Here is a 19,463-nt window from a genome sequence, read left to right as displayed (position 1 = left end):
AGTGCAGAGACTTAGGACGTTGTGGTTGTTGATATGCTGTCCGAAACCACCAAAGTTCTAAAAATCAGATAATAGATAAGAATCGCACTAGTTGAATTTCTCGATTGAGACAGCGGCAGGCCAAAAGAGCTCTACAGTAGTGCAGTGCCTTGCGGGGTCGTAGAGCTGGTAACCCTCGTTCGCCTAAGATCGAAAATGCTCTGTCTTTGATTGAGACTGAAAACAGATATATAGTGTGTGTCCCGTGATTTTCTTGTAGTCAGTCTTAAAAATGTCCCAGGAATGCCCAAAAGTCCCATGTCTTTCTCGATTGGTAAACCCAACCAGCGATTTACAACAAACAAGTCTTTCCTCTTGTTTGGGGGGAGCAGAGCAGTTCAAAAATGAAGCAAATGAAGTTAGAAAAACTAAAGTCTGTCTTATCTGATTTCAGGGCACAATTTATAATCTTCCTCCTTTTGACTATGCTTATTTTGTTTTCAGTCTATTTTATAACACAATGTAACCTGTTCTTATTGGAATTGATTGACCGGCCAGATATTGAGTCTGTCAAGATAGGTATGTGGGGCATTGAAGTTATTAAAAAAAAATAGCCCCCAACCGAATGAGAATGTCGGAATTGTGGTCTTTGGTAGTGATACCGCTATAAAAGAAGGAGATCTTGTCAAACGCACTGGATAGGATATAACATTTGAATTTCTCAACCATTCCACGTTTCCGAAACGGATCCTATCAAATATTTTACTTTTTCTATGATCATCTCTATTTTAGGTATTCGGGGAATTCTCCTTAATAGACGAAATATTCCTATTATGTCAATGCCAATTGAATCAATGTTATTAGCTGTGAATTCGAACTTTTTGGTATTTTCCGTTTCTTCGGATGATATGATGGGTCAATCATTTGCTTCATTGGTTTCAACGGTGGCTGCTGCGGAATCAGCTATTGGGTTAGCCATTTTCGTTATAACTTTCCGAGTCCGAGGGACTATTGCTGTAGAATTTATTAATAGCATTCAAGGTTAAACATGACTCCTAGAGAATTACAAAAATACGAAGTTCTCTTTTCTCCTTTCGTTCTCTTCTTTTTGATTTTGACTTGGTTGGCAGGGTCAGGGCCTTTCTCGCCTTAGCTAGAAGACTCGAATTGATTGAGGAGAAGTCGGCCAAGGATAGGGTTTCTCGGGCTTCTTGAAGAGAGTTTACTAAGTCGCCCAACCAGATGGTGAAGACAAGGCATCCAACGGCCATTCACTTATCACTTACTTAACTCTAATCGCTTTCAATTCAAGAAATAAAGAAGCGAGCCAGCCACTCTCTAACATTCTATCTAAAGCCTTTCTTCTGAGCCAGGAATAAGCCGGAAGCTCTAAACTCGTTAACAGAATCTGTAGCGGGCAAAGGAGTTTGATCGAATCCACCTTTCTTATTTCCCACGCCAGAGTCAGTGGTTATCCTATCATCTGTCTCATTTGAGGATGCCTTTGTTCTACCTCTTGACTTGGTTGCAGATTGACAAGAGAAGAAGACCGATCAAACAAGCTCCTTAATCGGAAAGTCACAAACCATTAGGATTTCCGTGGGGTACAGAGGTCCTTTTAGGACTCAAAGTAACTATCCTTCTCCTCTTGGGGAATTCTTTTGAAGACAATCGCTCTTGCTTCCCCGGTGCTCTAGAAAAAAGGATGCCCACTCATCCGGAAAAGCATTTCTATTTAGCTGTGCTTAGCTACACGGATTAGCCGACCTTACTAAGACAGTCTTACCAACACTCTGAGCTCGATCCCCTCTTCGAACACATAGCCCGCCTGAAGAGGCTTGGGGTAATGAGATTTATTCGTGCTAAGGCCAAGTAAGAGGTTTTTGCCAAAAATTCTTCCGCATACCGGCAATCGCTTACAAATCCAAGGCAGACTAGAAAGCACATACATACGAAATAATGTTTCGAGAGCACCTACTAAACATACATATCGGCACACAAACTATATGTTGATCGCAGGTTGTTATTGACAAATAGAACTGCTGCTGGCACTTTCCTTTTATTCTGACTGAGTGGATTTTGTAAAGCATATTGCTAGTCTTCCGGATCAAACTCTTCTTTTTACTATCAGTTTAGTTTAAATGTGAACAAGCTTAGTGGGAGCTGTAGAAATCCTTTCTCTTCCATTAACATGAAAACTGTAGCATTGGAAGGAAGGCAGTAGCTCCTCCTACATATGAGTAGGGAGATCCTGAACTAAAGGGTTCCACAAGCAAGCTATTATTCTGGGGATCTCCATTGAGGAGCATCAAACCCTAATGAAAGATCTCTCCCCATTAACAAGAGGTAATCATTTTCAAGCCACAAGAAGGTATCTCCTACTGAACGATAGGAAAGTTAGTTCTTCCAGTTGGCATTCATTAGTCCGGTTGGGTAGGAGCACCAGGTTGATCGCCCAACAAAAGAGTTGTTTAGCGAATGACTCAACCTATGCATCCGGTATTTACACTCTCTACTTCGAGGTGTAAATCACTTAAACTTTTTATTCCCCCTATCCCTGTATTAATGAAAGAATAGAATTTTTGACTTTCACCTTGCGAGCACCCCAGGGAGGGCTAACTCTTATCTCCCCAATCTCCAGGACCGCAAAAAGATGGAATTTTCCGTCTTCTTAGCCGACGTAAGACCTTCATCCAGCAGCAAAAAGCTGTTCCTTACTAGCGCAAGCACTAATAAGCTAACAATTCCTTGGAGCAGCTCAAACTTATTCCGGGTATGAAGAAGCGGGAGTGCACCACATAGAGGAGAACCCTACTCGCCTTTGTATGCCAAGTCACTGGACCGGCGAAACTGATTCTCTCGAGGTTGAGCTTTCAAAGCGGGATCGTTCCAAGGTGCCCACGCCTTACTGCTTATTCAAGGGCGGGCGAAAACGCCTATGGGACCATTCGACATTCATAGCATTTCAATCCTATTCGGATTTTGCAAGAAAAAAATATGAAACGAAAGTCTTCCTAAAATATGCTAGGTGCTTCTTCCCCACATATCCTAATTGGAATTTTGTCGAGCGGAAAGCCGATTCGTTGGGCGAGCAGAGGAAAGAAAGAAAACACTTACTTACTGCTGATTTCATTCAAAAGCGAAGGAAGAAAGCTACTCGACCAAAGCAAAGAGCAAGCTGAAAAACGCTAGCTTTAACTTTAACTTGAAATTGCGAAAAGGGCGTATTTCAATGTAAAGTTTTATGCATATGCAAGAGAAGTCGAAGGCCTTAGTCTCAGTCCCCGAGTAAAAAGTTTATATGAAGAGTCTACTTTTTATTTAAACCAGTGTTCCAGGTAAAACTTTCTATAGTCGCATTCCTCTGCTGTCCCCTTGTTTGAGGAGTTCAGAGTTTCATCCAGTTCCTTACTCTTACAAGTAAAAGTAAACTCCTTACGAGTGTACCAATTCCCCTCCAGCCAGTCTTAAGCCAACAGTATCTTATCACATCACAAGCCATCAGGGAAGGGAAATCCTAGACTCAGACGAGGAACTCACACTCGCTGGTGAAGTAGTCCTCCAAACCATGGGAAGAAAACATATTAAGGTACCCTTTAGGACTGATGCTGCTGGCTTATGGGATGTAGCAGAAAGGGGTGTAACAAAACTTGCAGCGAGAAGCACTGAAACAAACTCCAACTCAAAGATCCGGGAGGGAAACTATCCTCTTACCTCGTACCTCGTAGACCTCCTATCGATAAAAAAGTATTCGCTTGTATCCAAACCGCCTATTCAACTCTAACTGGTGATCAGAAGCAACGGCATTAACACCGGGCCGGGGCAGTGACTCTAACCAACAGAGTAAGTTGGGGGCCTTACTAAGCTTGAAGTGGCCGTAGGGACATACCACCAATTCATGTGCAGCAGGAATGCAGTAAAGTGCTAATACCGGTAATGCCCCTTATCTAGCGAGATAAAAGGACTAATAGCCTTTTTTCCACGGTCTTGAATCGGCTTCACTCGTTGATTGCCACAGATAAGCGCTTGTACTATGCATATGGATCACCGGATGACATAGAGACGTGGAAGACCTTCCGAATCCAATATTCATTGCCTTTGGTTTAATTTAAACAAGGGATGCAAGCAAAGCAGGGAAATCACTCCCTCGCCCGAGAGGCAGGAGCCACCTTTATAGTTGCATAATAGGTCTTGCTTTCTTACCACGTCTATCCATAAGTAGTGAGAGCGAGCTTGGTTCTCTGGCGCCGGGCTCCCCCTTCTAGTCCCTCCGGTTGGGGCCAAGGCCAAGCTAATGAGATCCGGGCTCAGTCCATTTGTAGTAAACGCAGCTGAAACACTAAATTATTCTAAAACATTTATTTTTCAATGAAAGAAACACAACCAATACTAGTTATTCTCACCCTCCCAGGGAAGGGCACTTGATTGATCAGAAGAAAGGTCCACTTCCCCCCTTATGCTATGGAGGTCCGTTAGCGCTACTAACCAGTTGTTCTTCTGCTTGTCCGCTATCTTTAAAAATGCCTTCTGTCAGTATGAGTGAGCGTCTTTCCCAGCTCCCGGTCTTTCTAAACAACAACGGGTTCTAAGAAATTCAGCCTTGTCATGGCTGGTTGAGGTTAGAATTCGGGTAGAGATGGCTGCAGTAGATTCTTCCGACCGAGTCCCACAGAGTCTTGAGGCACGGATCTAACGGCAAGGGAATCAGCGGCTGATCGCGATTCATCAGTCGCAATTCTCCCAGCAGCTATCCATTTGAGTTCGCCAGTCAATGACTGAGCTGTGATTGCATAGGTGGTAGAGCAAGCTTGAGCGGAGGCAGCCTATTCTTCTTATTGCTAACAGCCTATTAGGGAAAAAAGTATAGTAAGAAGCAACAGGAGAAGAAAAACAGAAAGAAAAAAGAGCAATTAATATTAAAAAAATTATACTATATATATAAATAATTTGGCTTCGATGTTCTCGTTCTTGTCCTTTCCTCATCCTTGCAGCTTTGTGCCTCTTGTGCTTTTATCAGCGCGTGGCACCCTGTAACAATGAATTGAGCTTGGCTCTGTCTGTCTTTCAGTTTGTCTTGCTTCATTTCTTTGCCTTGGAGCTCTTCTTCGTCCTTCGACCTTTTCGAGAATGATGTCTTCTCTTCTTGGTGGTCGTGGTATAGCCTTTATAGAATATCCTCTTCCCCGGGAAAGCTAACTCAATAGGAATTCTCTCTCTCTCGCCGATGCTATTGAATCAGCAACCGCTGCTGTTGGTCTTACCTGGTGGTAGGGCAGTAGGAGTAAAGGCAATAGGATCAGTATTAGGGCTTAAAGAGAATGTTCTGTAAGAGAAGAACTAATATAATAGATGAATCGGCTGCAAGTCTTTTAGTTTATTAATTTAATTAGTTTAATTATAGTTCAATCAAAAAAAAATTTTATAATAAAATAATAAATAAAATATAAATAAATATTCTAAAACATAATTATAATTTAATATAAATCTTAAAATATTTTTTAAATTTAAAGTCTAGTTACATAAAATTAGTGATTTTTTAACTAAAATTTTATACTAGTGTTATATTATAATTAGAATCATTTGACTAGATTTTTTTATATTTATAATATTTAAATTCGAATTGAATTTATTAAAAATTTAAAAGTTTTAATTATTTTAAATTTTTAAAAATATAAATATATCTTTTAATATATATATAATTATTTTAAATTATATAAATTATAATTTATTTATGTTAATATTAATATTTTAAACATAAGTGTAACCTAAAAATAAAAAATAAATTATATATATATTATACCTGAAATGTATATATTTTTATAAGTTCATATTTAAAGCCTAAATGGCTCAGCCCAGCAAATAAGTAGCAGTAAAAAGTGTATATCTTAAAAAGAAAAAAAAAATATGTTGGACCAAATAAAAGCCCATATCTATTAACCCTAATATCTTCATGTGTTAAACACAGGAACAGCTGCAACTTAGCCCTAGCTCAAGTAATAAAATCATATGTTTCTTAATATGCTGCACTCGGATTCAAATTTTAGCGAGTATGCCAAGTATTGAATATGGATTTTTTAATATTGTGTGAGTGAGTGTGTAGTGTGGGTGTGTTGTGGTATTGTAATACCTAAAATTGGGAGTTGTCCAATCTATTTGAAAAAAAAAACACAAAGAACAGCTTGTTCTCTCTCTCTCCCTCTCTCCTTCCCTCCTTTTTTTGTGCGTGCTTTGATTTCAAAGTTCAAAAGTTCAAACAATTAGAAATGAAGAAAGGAGGTTGCTCTCCCCGGTGTCATTGTCCTCTTCCAGCGTGCTCCATAACCACAAGTTCAAGAGTGCCATACTCGTCGGCAAGAGAGACGGATCCACCACCCCGTCCCAACCTGAAAGCTCTTGGCTTCGAGATCTCTGACCGCATTGACTTTTTGTGCACTTGACTCCCTTAAGTACCCGCTGTCACAATCCGGCGGGAAAAGAGTGAAGGCAAAGTAAGCTCCGGTGTTGGCGAGGATGCTGGCGGCAATGCTGTGGGAGATGAACGAGATCCTTTCACCGAACGCGAGAGAAATGTAGTAGTAGGGAGATTCAAAACGATGTTTTTTTTGGGCATCGGATAAAATCAGTTAGATTCTGATTCGGTCTAACTGACCGGTTTTTAACCAATTCAACGATTCAATGGCAGTTTTTTCCCAACAACTTTATAATATAAATCGAACCGCTTAAGTTGACGGTTTACAGTTGGATCAATTTGACCAGTCGATTTGGTCTGATTTTTAAAATTATGGAAATAACTTTTTAGTTGATTTTGAAACGTTTAGAATTTTGTAGAATTATAATCAACTGCACCAAAAAGAAAAAATTGTTGTAATACAGTTTTACACATAAAAAGTATAAAACATGAGTGGGGGAGAATGGAAAATCGAGATGAAGATTTGGAGTAAACATGCGGGTTACGATTTTATAATGGCATAGGGATTAAAATGATGAATTTAATTTTGATGTACTGTCAGTTAGTGTAAAGTAATTTTACACATGCATCCTACATAATGTTACATTAATAAACCAATACCCCTTTAGGTGAACAATGAAATATGCGAACAACATGAACAATTGACTGCATTTCAGGTCCACTAATCATTTAAAATAAGGATTATATCCAATTAATTCAAAATTTAATTTTTAAAATTAAAATTAACTTTCTTTTTTTAACCTATTGTTTAGATTGTTAAAAAAAACGTTGTTCTCTTATACTTTCTCTTAACAAAAATAACTGTCTTTGATATTGACTGTGTAAATAGTCATCTAAAAAAACTGATGTAATTGTATAATTATATAAAATATTTTATACTATTAGTGTATCAAAATTAAACTCTTAAAAATGAGTATAAATGACAACATCATATATTTATTTTATCATATTTATGTTGTGTCCATATAAGTTAACCAATTGAATACTAGTTTGTCATTTAATAGTATTTATCATCACAGTATAAATGACAATTTAGCGAGGGACCAATGAAAATTCACGTTTTTAATTTGAGTACCAATTTAGTTATTTTAAAAAAAATCAAGAACTATTTTAATGTATACTGAAAATTTTGAAGACTAAACTGGACATTATCTCACACAATGAAAATATATTATGGCCATTAGGTTATATATTTGTGTGACATGTCTTTTTTTTTTTTTTAGGTGTACAGAGAGGTTTTGTGTGACATGTCTTTTATATCTATGTTTTGATTTAAAAAAAAAAAATAGACCACAAAGGTTTTGAATACGCCCAAACACATTCAAAACGACCAGAAGGTGCTTCATAAAAATCAAGTGATCGCTAATTTCAAGAACCCAATTGGTTTAGAAAGAAGAGCTTAGCTTTGGTCTGCAAATGAAAGGTTTTAGAAATTGAGAATATTATTGCGTATATATTATATACAAATAAAAAGGAAGAGATTCAAGGCGAGGATAAAATTGTGTTAGAAATTATTTTCTACTTCTGAAATATATAATGTAAGAAAGATTTATTAATAGAAAATTATATATTAAATATTTAGTTGAAATAAGAAACGATTATTTTTAGCTTCATATCTTTTATATTGAGTTTTCATAATAAACAAGACAAATATAATTAAAAATTTTTATTAATTTTGATTTAATAATACACTACAAGAAAGTCGTTAAAAACTGTCAAATTTACCAGCATGATCATCAAAAAAATCTATTAATATATTTATTACTGTTGAATTTAGCGACAGACAGATTTGGCGATAAAATCTTCGCTGATAAAAAATTATCGGTGGATTTTTTTAGTCACTCGCTAATTACTAACCGATTTAGCGACAAATTTAAACTTTTAATTGGCAAATTTCTTGAGGTCATTACTTTGGAAAATTTTTTTATGGTAACTTTGGCGTCGTGAATTAGGGTTTTGCGCATTCTTACCATCGGATTTATCTCTTGGTAAATCCGACAGTAATATATTATTTTTTTAATAGTTAAATTAATAAATACCTGCGAATTCAATCGACAGTAAACTTAAATTTTAATTTTTTATTGGTTATACAAAATACCTTTTATAACCTGATATATCATCATCAATGTATCAAGAACTAATAATCGAATTCCAATTAATGAAAATCAAATGGTATTTTTAATTAAAATAGTCAACTATAATCTAAAATAACAAATGTACAGGAAAAAAAGTCAAAGAGATAAACCATCAATACTATCAAACAAAGTAAAACAACACTCTAATCACCATAGGTCTTGATAATCATCGTTGTCGTCATCCCCTGGTCCAACTAAGTCGGCGGTCTAAGTGGTGGTATTAGTGTTTGCATTACAATAATCAGATCTACATCTCTTTTATAATACAACATACAACCATTCGAGTAACAATCAATTTTCACCCAATTTAAACCTAATTTTGAAGCTAGATCCTTTGCCTCATAATGGCTCAAGGAGATGTCAGTATTCCTGACTAATACTTATTGGTTACAAGGGTAGCCCATTTAACATCGATTGCATCAAATATTATCTCATTATATGTTTTTCGGTTACCTTCCCAATCCTTTTCTAACCAAGTTAACCTTTCCTGATTAACCCTCAGACCTATTGAAATTCGGTGCAGACCAATTGATTTTCTACTCATCAACTTCTTCATATTCAGTCCACACCCAATACTCATCCTTAAACCCGTTATAGTAAAGGTGAAGGATTATATCTAAAGATCTTAACTATTTAGTCAGCTAACACTTATAACATAGATACCTAGATACTCTCTTTGAAAACTAAATGATTCCATGTTGAAAACATATACCACAAACTGATCAACACCCTTAAAGAACTCGGGTTTTAACCCCCTCCCCCTCCCGGTCGATCGTTACCCCTATTATATGTATACAAACGATGATTTGGAATCATTTTGCAATAAACAACTTAAAATATAATTCAACCAAAAATACAACTTATTAATTTTTTAGAAAATTTATCAGAGTTTCGTTTATAATTAGAAACCTCCACCAAATGTAATTTTTATCTTTTCACAAACTAAACATGTCTTTAAACAATTTTAACGAAAATTCGACAGAATTTTCTCTTAATTTAGAGATCTCTACCAAAAAATTATCAATTTTTACATAAAAAACAGTTGCAAGCATAAATTAAAACAAACATATATTCAAGTAAACATCAAATCCTAGTCATTCAAGTGTGCGTCCCCTTATTAATCTTCAATTTTCCAGCAAACAAGGATTTCGAGAAGACACCATTAGGCAATCTTCTCCTACTTCCATCCTAAAACTCTATTTAAGAAAAAGTGGGTCTGGCAAAAAATTTAAACAATTATTAAGAGAACTAACCTGAGCACTACACGAACAACCCACAAAATATAACTATAGAAACTACGAAAGAAGTGAACTTCAATGAATCTATAAAAAAATAACATCGTTCTAAGAAAAAAGACAACTTATTAAATTCACTAAATGAAACTAATTTAAAAAATATTTAACTTAACTAATCTAATAAACTTAATTGATAAAAACATATTAATTTAAACTACATAATTTAATTCACCTAAAATAATCTAATTACAAAATAAAGTTAACCCTAACAACCTAATTGATTGAATTAACCTTAATAAATATAAATAAAAACACAAATTTTAAAAAAATTACAAATTCTAAATTTTAAACTTGAATTTTAAAATCAAAATACCCTAACCAATAAATTAAAAAAATTGAATTTAAACACAAAATTTGAAACAAAAATTAAAAAAATATATATAATTTCAAATAGGTTTACATTATAAAGTAAAAAAAATAAATACAAAATTAATAAAATACATATAAAAATACATAAAAAAAACAAAGCTGATAATTAGTTGTGGTAAAGGTGCAATGACAATGTTTATGGTGCAGTGACAATGTCAAACTTCTCCCACCTCCATCATTATTGGGTAGTAGTGTTACGATGTTTTTAACAAAAGATTAACAAATTAAAGAATGGAGAGAATTTATGAATGTCAGTGAACAACGACAACGGTGAGCCACGCAGCAACAGTGACGGCAATGGACCCCTGGCAGCGACGTCTGGTGGCTCGATTAAGACAATATAGGAGAGGAAGTCGTTTGCTGCAGAGAGAAAGCACTGCTGCAAGCACTGGAACGGTGGCCGACAATGAAAAGGCATTCCTCGAGGTTTCAATGGAGGAAAAACATCGAAAGAGAAAGAGAGACGAGAGGGAGAGAAGTTGTGGAAGTAAGGGAACGAGGAGGGTTTCTGATTTAGAATTTAAGGCAATTATGCTGTCGGATTTTTCAGTAGATAAATCCAATGGTAAGGTGTTGGTTGTTGCCTAAATGTTGTGTTTCACTAGTTCGTGTTGCCATAAAAACTTTTCGACAAAAAATCCAACGCTAATAAAATTATTTCTTGTGTCATTATTTACCGTCGGATTTAGCTACAAAATTTTGAATCTGACAATAATGTTTTCCAAGGACGAATTTTCAATTGTTATCGTTGGAAAATCCCCCGCTAAACCTGCCAGTAATATTTGTCACTAAATCCGACGATAAATCCGATAGTATTAAACACATTTTTTTATAGTAATTTGCCCAAATATTTTAAAGTTATTAGAAATCTTTTTCTCAAGTTATATAAATACATAGATTAAACTGAGACCTGACAATACTACGAAGTCATAATCTCATAATAAGCTTCAGAGCCACTAGTGTACCTTAGAAATGGAAGAACACATGTAAATGAATCCTAGAAATGATGTTACATAAAAAATATATAGTTTTGACTCCAAATATGTATGAGTGTATTCAACAAGCTAACCATTTGAAATGTTGTCTCTCAACTATGCATATTACGGTTCGATTTATAAAACAACCTCATATGAAAAAAAAAAGAAAAAATTTATTTTCATCCAGATTGAGAAATGAAGTAACAAGAAAAGAAAAAGAGATCTGATTATCAAGGAATAAATGACTCTTTCACACTATATATTTTGGTCAAAAAATAAACCCTAAAAGAACTGGTGAAATACTACCAAAAAAATTCCAAGTGCTAATTGTTTTAGTTATCATATTTTCTTTTTTTTTTTATTTTGTAAAATCTCTTCTCATCTCGTAAGAGTATTTTCCTAGTTGTTTGCAATTTAAGTTACACTAACTTACACTATACTACCAAACATATTTTTAAATAAAGTTATGCTACGTGTACACTAAAATAAAATTATAAATACATATTGATGTATAAATAATATTTTTATTTTAAATAATATTTGCTTATATGTGTATTTCATATACAAAATTATTGTACTTTTGTACCCTAATCTAATAGTAATTAAGCTTAGTCTAACAAAATTTGAGATAAAAATATCTAAAACTCGTAAATATTTAGTAGTTAAAAGTGTTAAATATATATATATATATATATATATATATATATATATATATATATATATATATATATATATATAATTCTTAGATTTATATTACCTTAGTTAAGTCTTAACTCGGTAATACTTTGAATAGTATCTTGTAAAATAAGTCTCAATTATTATTGAAGACTTGATAGACACAAGTCTCAAATATCTAAAACTCTTAAAGCAGCACCTTTTTATGCATTTTAGTTATTTCAATTATTACTTACATGTAGGGTTAAATCTGAACCAAGTTGAGTTAAATTAGACTAAGTTTAAGTTCGAAAATTAAGTTTGACTTACGTTTAGACTCATTAACAATCGAGTCTATTTTTAAAATTCAAATTCGGCTTATCGAAATCTCACGAAATAACTCGAGCTCACTAGCTGACTTAAATAATAGGAACATAATCTATAATTTTATATTAATAAATTATAACTTATATATTTTAAAAGATTAATTTTATATATTATTTATCTATCAATAAATTATAATTTTTTATTTATGTCCTACATCAAAATTATATAAAAAAATAAATATAATATTTTAAATAATTAAGATATATATATATATATATATATATATATATATATATATATATATATATATATATATATATATATATATATATATAATCGAGCCAGCTCATGAGCTAATGAGTTGAGCTTATTCAAATTCAAACCCGACTCATTTAATTCATGAGCTCAATTTCAGGCAAACCTCATTTAATTTATGAGCTCAATTCCAAACTTAAACTTGACTTACCAGCTCATAAATTCCACTTATTGAACTATTAACGAATCCAGTTCGAACTAACTCAAAAACTAACTTGACTCACTTCCAACCATACTTACATGTATCCATTTATTTAAGGGTAGTTTTATCCACACATAATAATTTTAGGATTAAACTATTAAAACGGTATCTGAAAAATTTTGGTCCAAATAAAAACAACTCTAAAAGACTTAAGAGACAAATCAACTCCTAAAAGATTATTAAGTTTTACAAAAAATGATCCAACATTAACCGAAGTCGTAACGTTGAACAGGCTATCGAAAGAGGTGAGGTTGCAAACTCTAAATAATACTTAATTATGTGGCATTATTAATTATGCTGAAAAAAAAATTTCCCGTTTCAATTTCTTAAAACCAAACTCTTAACTCCCTTCTCCCTTCAAAGGGTATATACCTATTTTGATATTTAAAGAATTTCAAATCAGACATTTTAGTCTCTAACTAAAATTATTCGATTGGTCTCTAACAATTAATTTCGTAAGTCACTTAGATCTTTTATTCTGTCAACTCTAATGGAGGACAAAATAGTCACTGAAAATTCTAACATGGGACAAAATAATCCATGATCTCCTCTATTCGAAAACGACACTATTCTTTTCCAATTTCCATCATATCTCGCATAACACTAATAGTCTAATACTGTACAGAATGCACACTCTACAACTTCAATGTTCACAAGAAAAAAAAATCCTCAACTTATTCTCAACCAATTCATACTCAGGAAACTAATGACTATGTCTCTCAACTATTTGTCGTCTTCGATAGATCCCAAGAATCTAGACAGCAAGTCTGATTTGTCAAGACCCGTTATCGTCGTTGCCATCTCCTTCCTCCTCTACCCTATCATCTCCATGACCACATTATCAATCACTCCGATCGCTTTCTTCAGCTTCTTCTCCGAATCAATGTTCAATAATCGTTTCAGTTTCCATATGAGCGGCAATGGCGACATTGCTCATTATACTAATAGCTTGGATGCGAGGTTGAAGCTGTCTGCCAACTTGGACTCTGGAAAAGAAGAAATGAAGCACTCAGTGTTTATTTCAAATGAGAATTTGCATATGATGTCGAAGAATAATCTTCTCATGATGTCCTAATGTCCAACAATCTATAGTACTTGCTGGAGAGTGGAGAAAGGCGTGCCCTTGGAGTAGTTGTGGAACTTGGTCTTGAGGATGTCGTGGATGTTGTCAGAGTTGGAGGTGATGTTATCCAGGACGTGGAAGTGGATGCTTTTGGTGGGTAAAGTACAGAGGAAGTGGATGTACCAGTTATAGAGATTTAGAAAATGTATAGTCCATATCATATTGAGGTAGGTGCGATACGTGTGGCAATTACACCATGGTTTAATCTTGGAGCTAAAGAGGTGAAAGGAAAAGAAGACTGTGAAAGTGAAGAAGGAGAATATGAATGTTAGGGTTGTACGAGATATTGATAAAAATTGGGGAAGAACAACGTCGTTTTCGAATAAAGGGGTAATAGATCATTTTGTCCCTTGTTAGAGTTGTCAGGGATCATATTGTCCCCTGTTAGAGTTGACAGGGACTATTTTGTCATCCGTTAAAATTGACGGAGCCAATGATTTAAGTGACTGATAGAATTAATTGTTAGAGACCAATCGAGTAATTAATTTTAGTTGGAAACTAGAGTGTCTAGTCCAAAATTCTTTAAGGACAAAAATGGGTATATACTCTCCCTTTACCTTATGCTTATCCTTATACTTAGCTGTTACAAAAGAAAATATTATTATGACATTTTCAAAAGTAAGGTTATCATTTAACAATGAGTCAGTATTAGGGGTGACAAACAAGCCTAAACCCGCCGACTCAGCCTGCGTAACCCGCCAAAAAAGACAAGCTGAGCTGGAAAATTGGGACCGCCAAATAGCAAAAACCCACCTAACCCACACCGCTTAAACCGCGGGCTTTGGCGGAGCCGAGCGGGCTTCCCCGCCGGGCTTAGTATTTTTTGGCAAGGGGTATTTTTACAATTTTTTTTTTTGCCAAAACCCAACTTTCCCCAACCTAACTTACAAGAGAATGAAAATTAAAATTGAGTGTTTTGAATTATGTTTATTTTGTTTTAGAGACAATATTTATAATTATGTTTTTGATGAAAACATGGTTTATAGTTGTGTTTATCAAATATTTATAATTACAAAGACTTTAATGTTTGTGAATATAAAAATTATAATCTGTTTATACTTTTAAAAATTATAATAGTTAAAAGTAAAAAATAGAAAAAAAATTTTTATACCTTTATATATATGATTTAATAGTTAAAAGTAAAAAAAAAAAAAAGGATATTTGGCAGGCTTAGCCCGCCGTTAGCCGAGGTGGGCTAGAATTTTGGGACCGCCTCACTAGGCGGGGCGGGGCGGGCTTCCCGCTGGCCACCCGTAGTCAGTGTAATTAAAGATGTGGTTATTTGATTTCCTGTAGCAAAGTATAACAAGACAAGAAATATGCAAGCGTGCAATCCCTTTGCAGCTTCAGAAACAAGGGCATCATCTAAATCTGTATGTATCAATTACAAAAGCAAAGCTCAAGCTTAGTAACATTGTCAATTCAACAACTAGGGACTCCTAACAAGGTAAGAAGTATCAAGTTCAGATTACATACTCAGCTCCAAGAAAATCATGTACCAAAATAAGAGCTATAAGAAAATTATCTAAGACCTCACTAGGAGGAAGTAAACACTAAGGTGGTGTAATATGATAATAAGTGTCAATAGGAAGAAAAAACTGCAGTATCAACTTCTAAAATCTGGCAGGTATATTACAGAAATAAAGCCATCACCACACATTAATGGGGTGAGCCAAAAGTTAGAAAATCAGAAGATAAACTTAGCCTTTAGTTCTCATAATTGTGATGCTACCTTTTCCACCTTCGGTGCGTATCTTTGTTTTGTTAACAACAGGCTTCCCAGAGAAGGCTGATTTGGGATAAGCAGATGGATCTTCACTGCTTTGCTTTGTTTTCGAAGGAGGCGGAATTCGAATGCGCTGATTAATTTCCTTCAGAGTTATGTCTCCATGGGTACCACTAGGTTTGATGAAGGCGAATGGGTAGGCCACGGACGAAGCCAACTTTGTAGGTGTCCGTATAAACGATTTCCTCCCTAAACATTCAAAAAGAAAAAAAGAAACTTCGAATTTGTTATCCTGTCAAAAAATTTCATCAATGAATGCAGCATGCAAACTAATAAAGCAGCAAGTGACGTTATAACAAGAACAAAACCAAACCTTTGAACACAATTCTTTTGGGGGTTTGAGTGACCTGCTGCTGCTGCTGCTGAACTACATTTTGTTCTGAAGGTGCCGTGATGTCACTGAGCTCTTCAGGCAAACAAAAATACAATGCAAATAGGAAAGAAGGAACAAAGAAAGAAACAAATCAAACAATACTGGAGAGACAATAGTGAATGGCGAAAACAAATGCCAGATACCTGCAATATCAATCTGAATATCTTCTGCCCCTGAAAAGTTCCTGGTATCAAACAATATAATCATCAGATTACTTTGTATAACCGACTATATGTCAAAAATCAGCGGCCCAATGATGCATACAGTTCATCAGGACTGAATTGCATCGCAGCATCGTTAAGGCATTCTGCTAGCCACCCTTCAGTTGACTCAAGGTCTTCATAACTAGAGGCAGGCAAATCTCCCAATGCATATTCTGTAATGGTTAAGAAAATATCAGATTTTAAAAACTTATTGAAGCTATCTCCGACCGAACAAGAAATTCAGTATGTAAAATCTTGCAGAAGACGAACCTGATGACCCGGGCACCCATTCTGACACTTCAGGAAAAGGATCCATAAGCGAGTCCACCTCCTCCTATTATACGAATGAAGTAAGAGTCAGCAAATTCAGAACTTCATAATGTAATCATTAACTACATTTCATTGAGACTAACATACCCTACTTACTAGACATAGGTTAGAAGCAAACTCGAGTATTGATCAAGCCAAACCTCCCCATTTTTAAGAGACAGAAGACAGATAACCACAAAGGGAACTCATTAAAGTAAAAGTTACAAAGAAGATACAAAGATTTGAACTAAATGCCTCACTAACAATCATGCTGCATATTAAGGGTAAGTGTTCTGTATGAGTCATCAGGTTTTAAATTAACACATCTAAATACTGAAAAATTCTACTTCCCAGCTGATCGTTTGAACCAATACAAGGAGGTAGCAAAAACAAAAATGTTGCTTTATAACAATAGTTATGAAATCTAGCATCACAAACTAGAGGCTTAACATAAAGAACAAAGATAAGTATAGTCATGAAACTGAAGATAATACGTATTCGTTTACCAGTCAACAACATAATGGTAATATATCAAGAAATTTAATTTATTACTTATGACAAATTCAAATAGTTGCACAACATGAACAGATTTCTACTTCTTGAGTCTTGTCACATTTTTACAACCATCTAACATGCTAGGAATGTGAAAAGTTAATCCAAAAGCTAGAAGCACCAACATCTGATTTTAAATATGCTAAAGACATCTCTTCACTGGAAAGAGAATGATCGCTATCCTGGATGTTGAATTGTAGCATGCGCCGCCTCTTGACTTGAGAAGAAGTCTCCCTCAACTCCTCTACTTCCTTTTGTACATCATCCAAAACTGAAATCCAATATTTCTTTGAATTAAACCAAGACAAGTCATAATAACACCAATAAAGTAACAAGAACAATCTAACAACTTGCACATATTGACAAGGCTTAAAGTCACTGAGAAAGCGTCGGCCTTACCACTATCATTGACACCGTATCCCAAATCACCACAAGCCTTAACTGGTGTAGCTTCTTCATCTTCGAACATGTAGGAAATATATTCATCATTTTGGGGCATGTCATTCCATAGATCTTCTGAAATATCTTGGCCTAGAAGAAGAAACAGAGAAATTTCAGGCATCAATTACATGGAAGAATCAACTTAACATGAGAGTGAGAGTTACCGAAATTGGAGTTCTTTTTGAGATTACAATCATTCCTGTGCCAATCCCATGGTTCTTTAGCACCACTGATAAAACAAACATGTAAATGCAATAGTTAAGCCGTGGAGCATTGGCATAAATTAACAAACAGAAAATATTAAAAGTTAAACAAAATACATTAGAAGCAAATTCCAAAACCAATGTAGAAAAATCAAAGGTGAAAGTGGCCTCAGTCTCCAAACAATAATTGCACACATTATCAAAACAAGATATACACAAACAAAAATTGAACACATTGTAAACTGAAGCACTAAATTACCAAACAAGGTGCTAGAAAATGAATCGTTAGTCTCTACAATTGAGATCTTAGGATGTACTTAGGCAGATTTTCTTGCATGCATTAATATATTTACATAGGATGGAATAACGGCAAAAGAAAAAAAAAAAGCGAAAAAAAAAAGAAAAAGAAAAGAAAAGCATCAACAGCTACAGATTAAAAAAGGCATAAATTATGACCCACAAATTTACTCAGAACCCACATCATCATCATCATCATTCATTCTTTGTACATAAACTTTGACACAAAAACAAACAATCTAGAGTGCAAATCAGAAGGCACAAGGCAAATCAAAACTAGTGAATCAAGCACCACCATCTACAGCATTGAACCCATCATGTAGCAGATAATGCACCAAACCAAAGCAAGATGAAACGAAAAAACAAATCAAATAAATGATTTTGGAAAAAACCACACTCAGGCCTAATTCCAAGACAACAGAAAACCCATTTCATTTATTTTTAAAAAATCAGAGCCTAGGAAAGACATAAATGCAGCTATCAAAACAAATCAATCACGCCCCAGAACTAAAACCCCAGATTTTTAAATAAATAAATAAGAGAGAGAGAGAGAGAGAGATTTAGATTTACTTCTCATTGTTGTCGCAATCCATTTCAAAGGAAACAATCAGGAGCCAAGTCTCTCTAGTCACAGCTGATCAGAGTCTCTTCTTTTCTTAGTTTTTTCCAACAACACAGTGATGACATACAGAATGAGAATAAAAATAAAAATAACCGTTATAGAGAAGAGAGAGATCGGTGTTTCTCTGTAGTGAGTTGTAGAAGCTATAAACCTATATAACACTAAGTAGTTCACTATCTATCTCTGCTTTGTGCTGCTTTCTACATAGAAAAAGGAAAAAATATTTATTAATAAAAATTGATGAATTCAGTTCACAGTTTCACACTTCACACTTCACACTTCACACATAACGATTAAGCCACGACCATAAAGCGCCGTCTCACTCTCTCTCCGTCTCCCTCTCTTTTTGTCACTCTTTTGCGCCCATTTATTTCCCTCTCGGCCTTTTATATATCCCGTAAGTACACCTTGGTTTCTCTCTTTTCCGTGGGCCAGCCCGATTTTTTTTTGTTAGTTAAATTTAATGTTACTATTTTTAAAATTAATAAATTAAATTAATAATTATTTATTTAATATTATTTAAAATATGTTAAATTATAATTTAAAATTAAATAATATCTATTTATAATTATAAAGATGGATAACAACACCATAAATTTCAATTTAATAGTCACTAAGAATAGATACATGTCTACAAAATAACATTATTCAGTATTCACACAATGTCGGAGTCAACATGAGATAATTAATAAAATAAAAAATAATAAATAAGTTCTTGACTTTTTAAAATCGTGATAAATAAGTTCTTCACAAATTTTAATTATAAATACATTCCAAACTTTTACAAATAACTGATATGGCACCCATGTGTCCATTACAGAGCTATACATAC

General features: G+C 34.4%; 1 protein-coding gene across 1 annotated transcript; it reads right to left on the bottom strand.

Annotated features, from left to right (window-relative positions):
• Positions 1-15,206: 15,206 nt before the first annotated feature.
• LOC112746886 (protein XRI1) lies at positions 15,207-18,997 on the bottom strand. Its single transcript, XM_025795005.3, has 9 exons — positions 18,580-18,997; positions 17,674-17,738; positions 17,468-17,599; positions 17,194-17,339; positions 16,478-16,541; positions 16,269-16,380; positions 16,148-16,188; positions 15,945-16,037; positions 15,207-15,820 (listed from the first exon to the last, which is right to left on the bottom strand). Exons 1-9 carry the CDS (start codon positions 18,600-18,602, stop codon positions 15,546-15,548), a joined length of 951 nt encoding a protein of 316 aa, XP_025650790.1. The 5' UTR covers positions 18,603-18,997; the 3' UTR covers positions 15,207-15,545.
• Positions 18,998-19,463: the final 466 nt, after the last annotated feature.

The sequence above is a fragment of the Arachis hypogaea genome, chromosome 2, assembly GCF_003086295.3.
Source record: "Arachis hypogaea cultivar Tifrunner chromosome 2, arahy.Tifrunner.gnm2.J5K5, whole genome shotgun sequence".
Taxonomy (NCBI): Eukaryota; Viridiplantae; Streptophyta; class Magnoliopsida; order Fabales; family Fabaceae; genus Arachis; species Arachis hypogaea.
The sequence above is the reverse complement of the archived record's forward strand: the minus strand, read 5'-3'. Positions and strand labels throughout refer to the sequence as shown.

Excerpts from the sequence above, each read along its gene's own strand:
- LOC112746886 (XM_025795005.3), bottom strand. The coding sequence starts at position 18,602 with ATGGATTGCGACAACAATGAGAA. Across the intron at positions 17,600-17,673 it reads CAAAAAGAACTCCAATTTCG|GCCAAGATATTTCAGAAGAT; the intron begins GTAACTCTCACT and ends TTCTTCTTCTAG. Across the intron at positions 16,189-16,268 it reads CAATTCAGTCCTGATGAACT|GAACTTTTCAGGGGCAGAAG; the intron begins GTATGCATCATT and ends GTTTGATACCAG.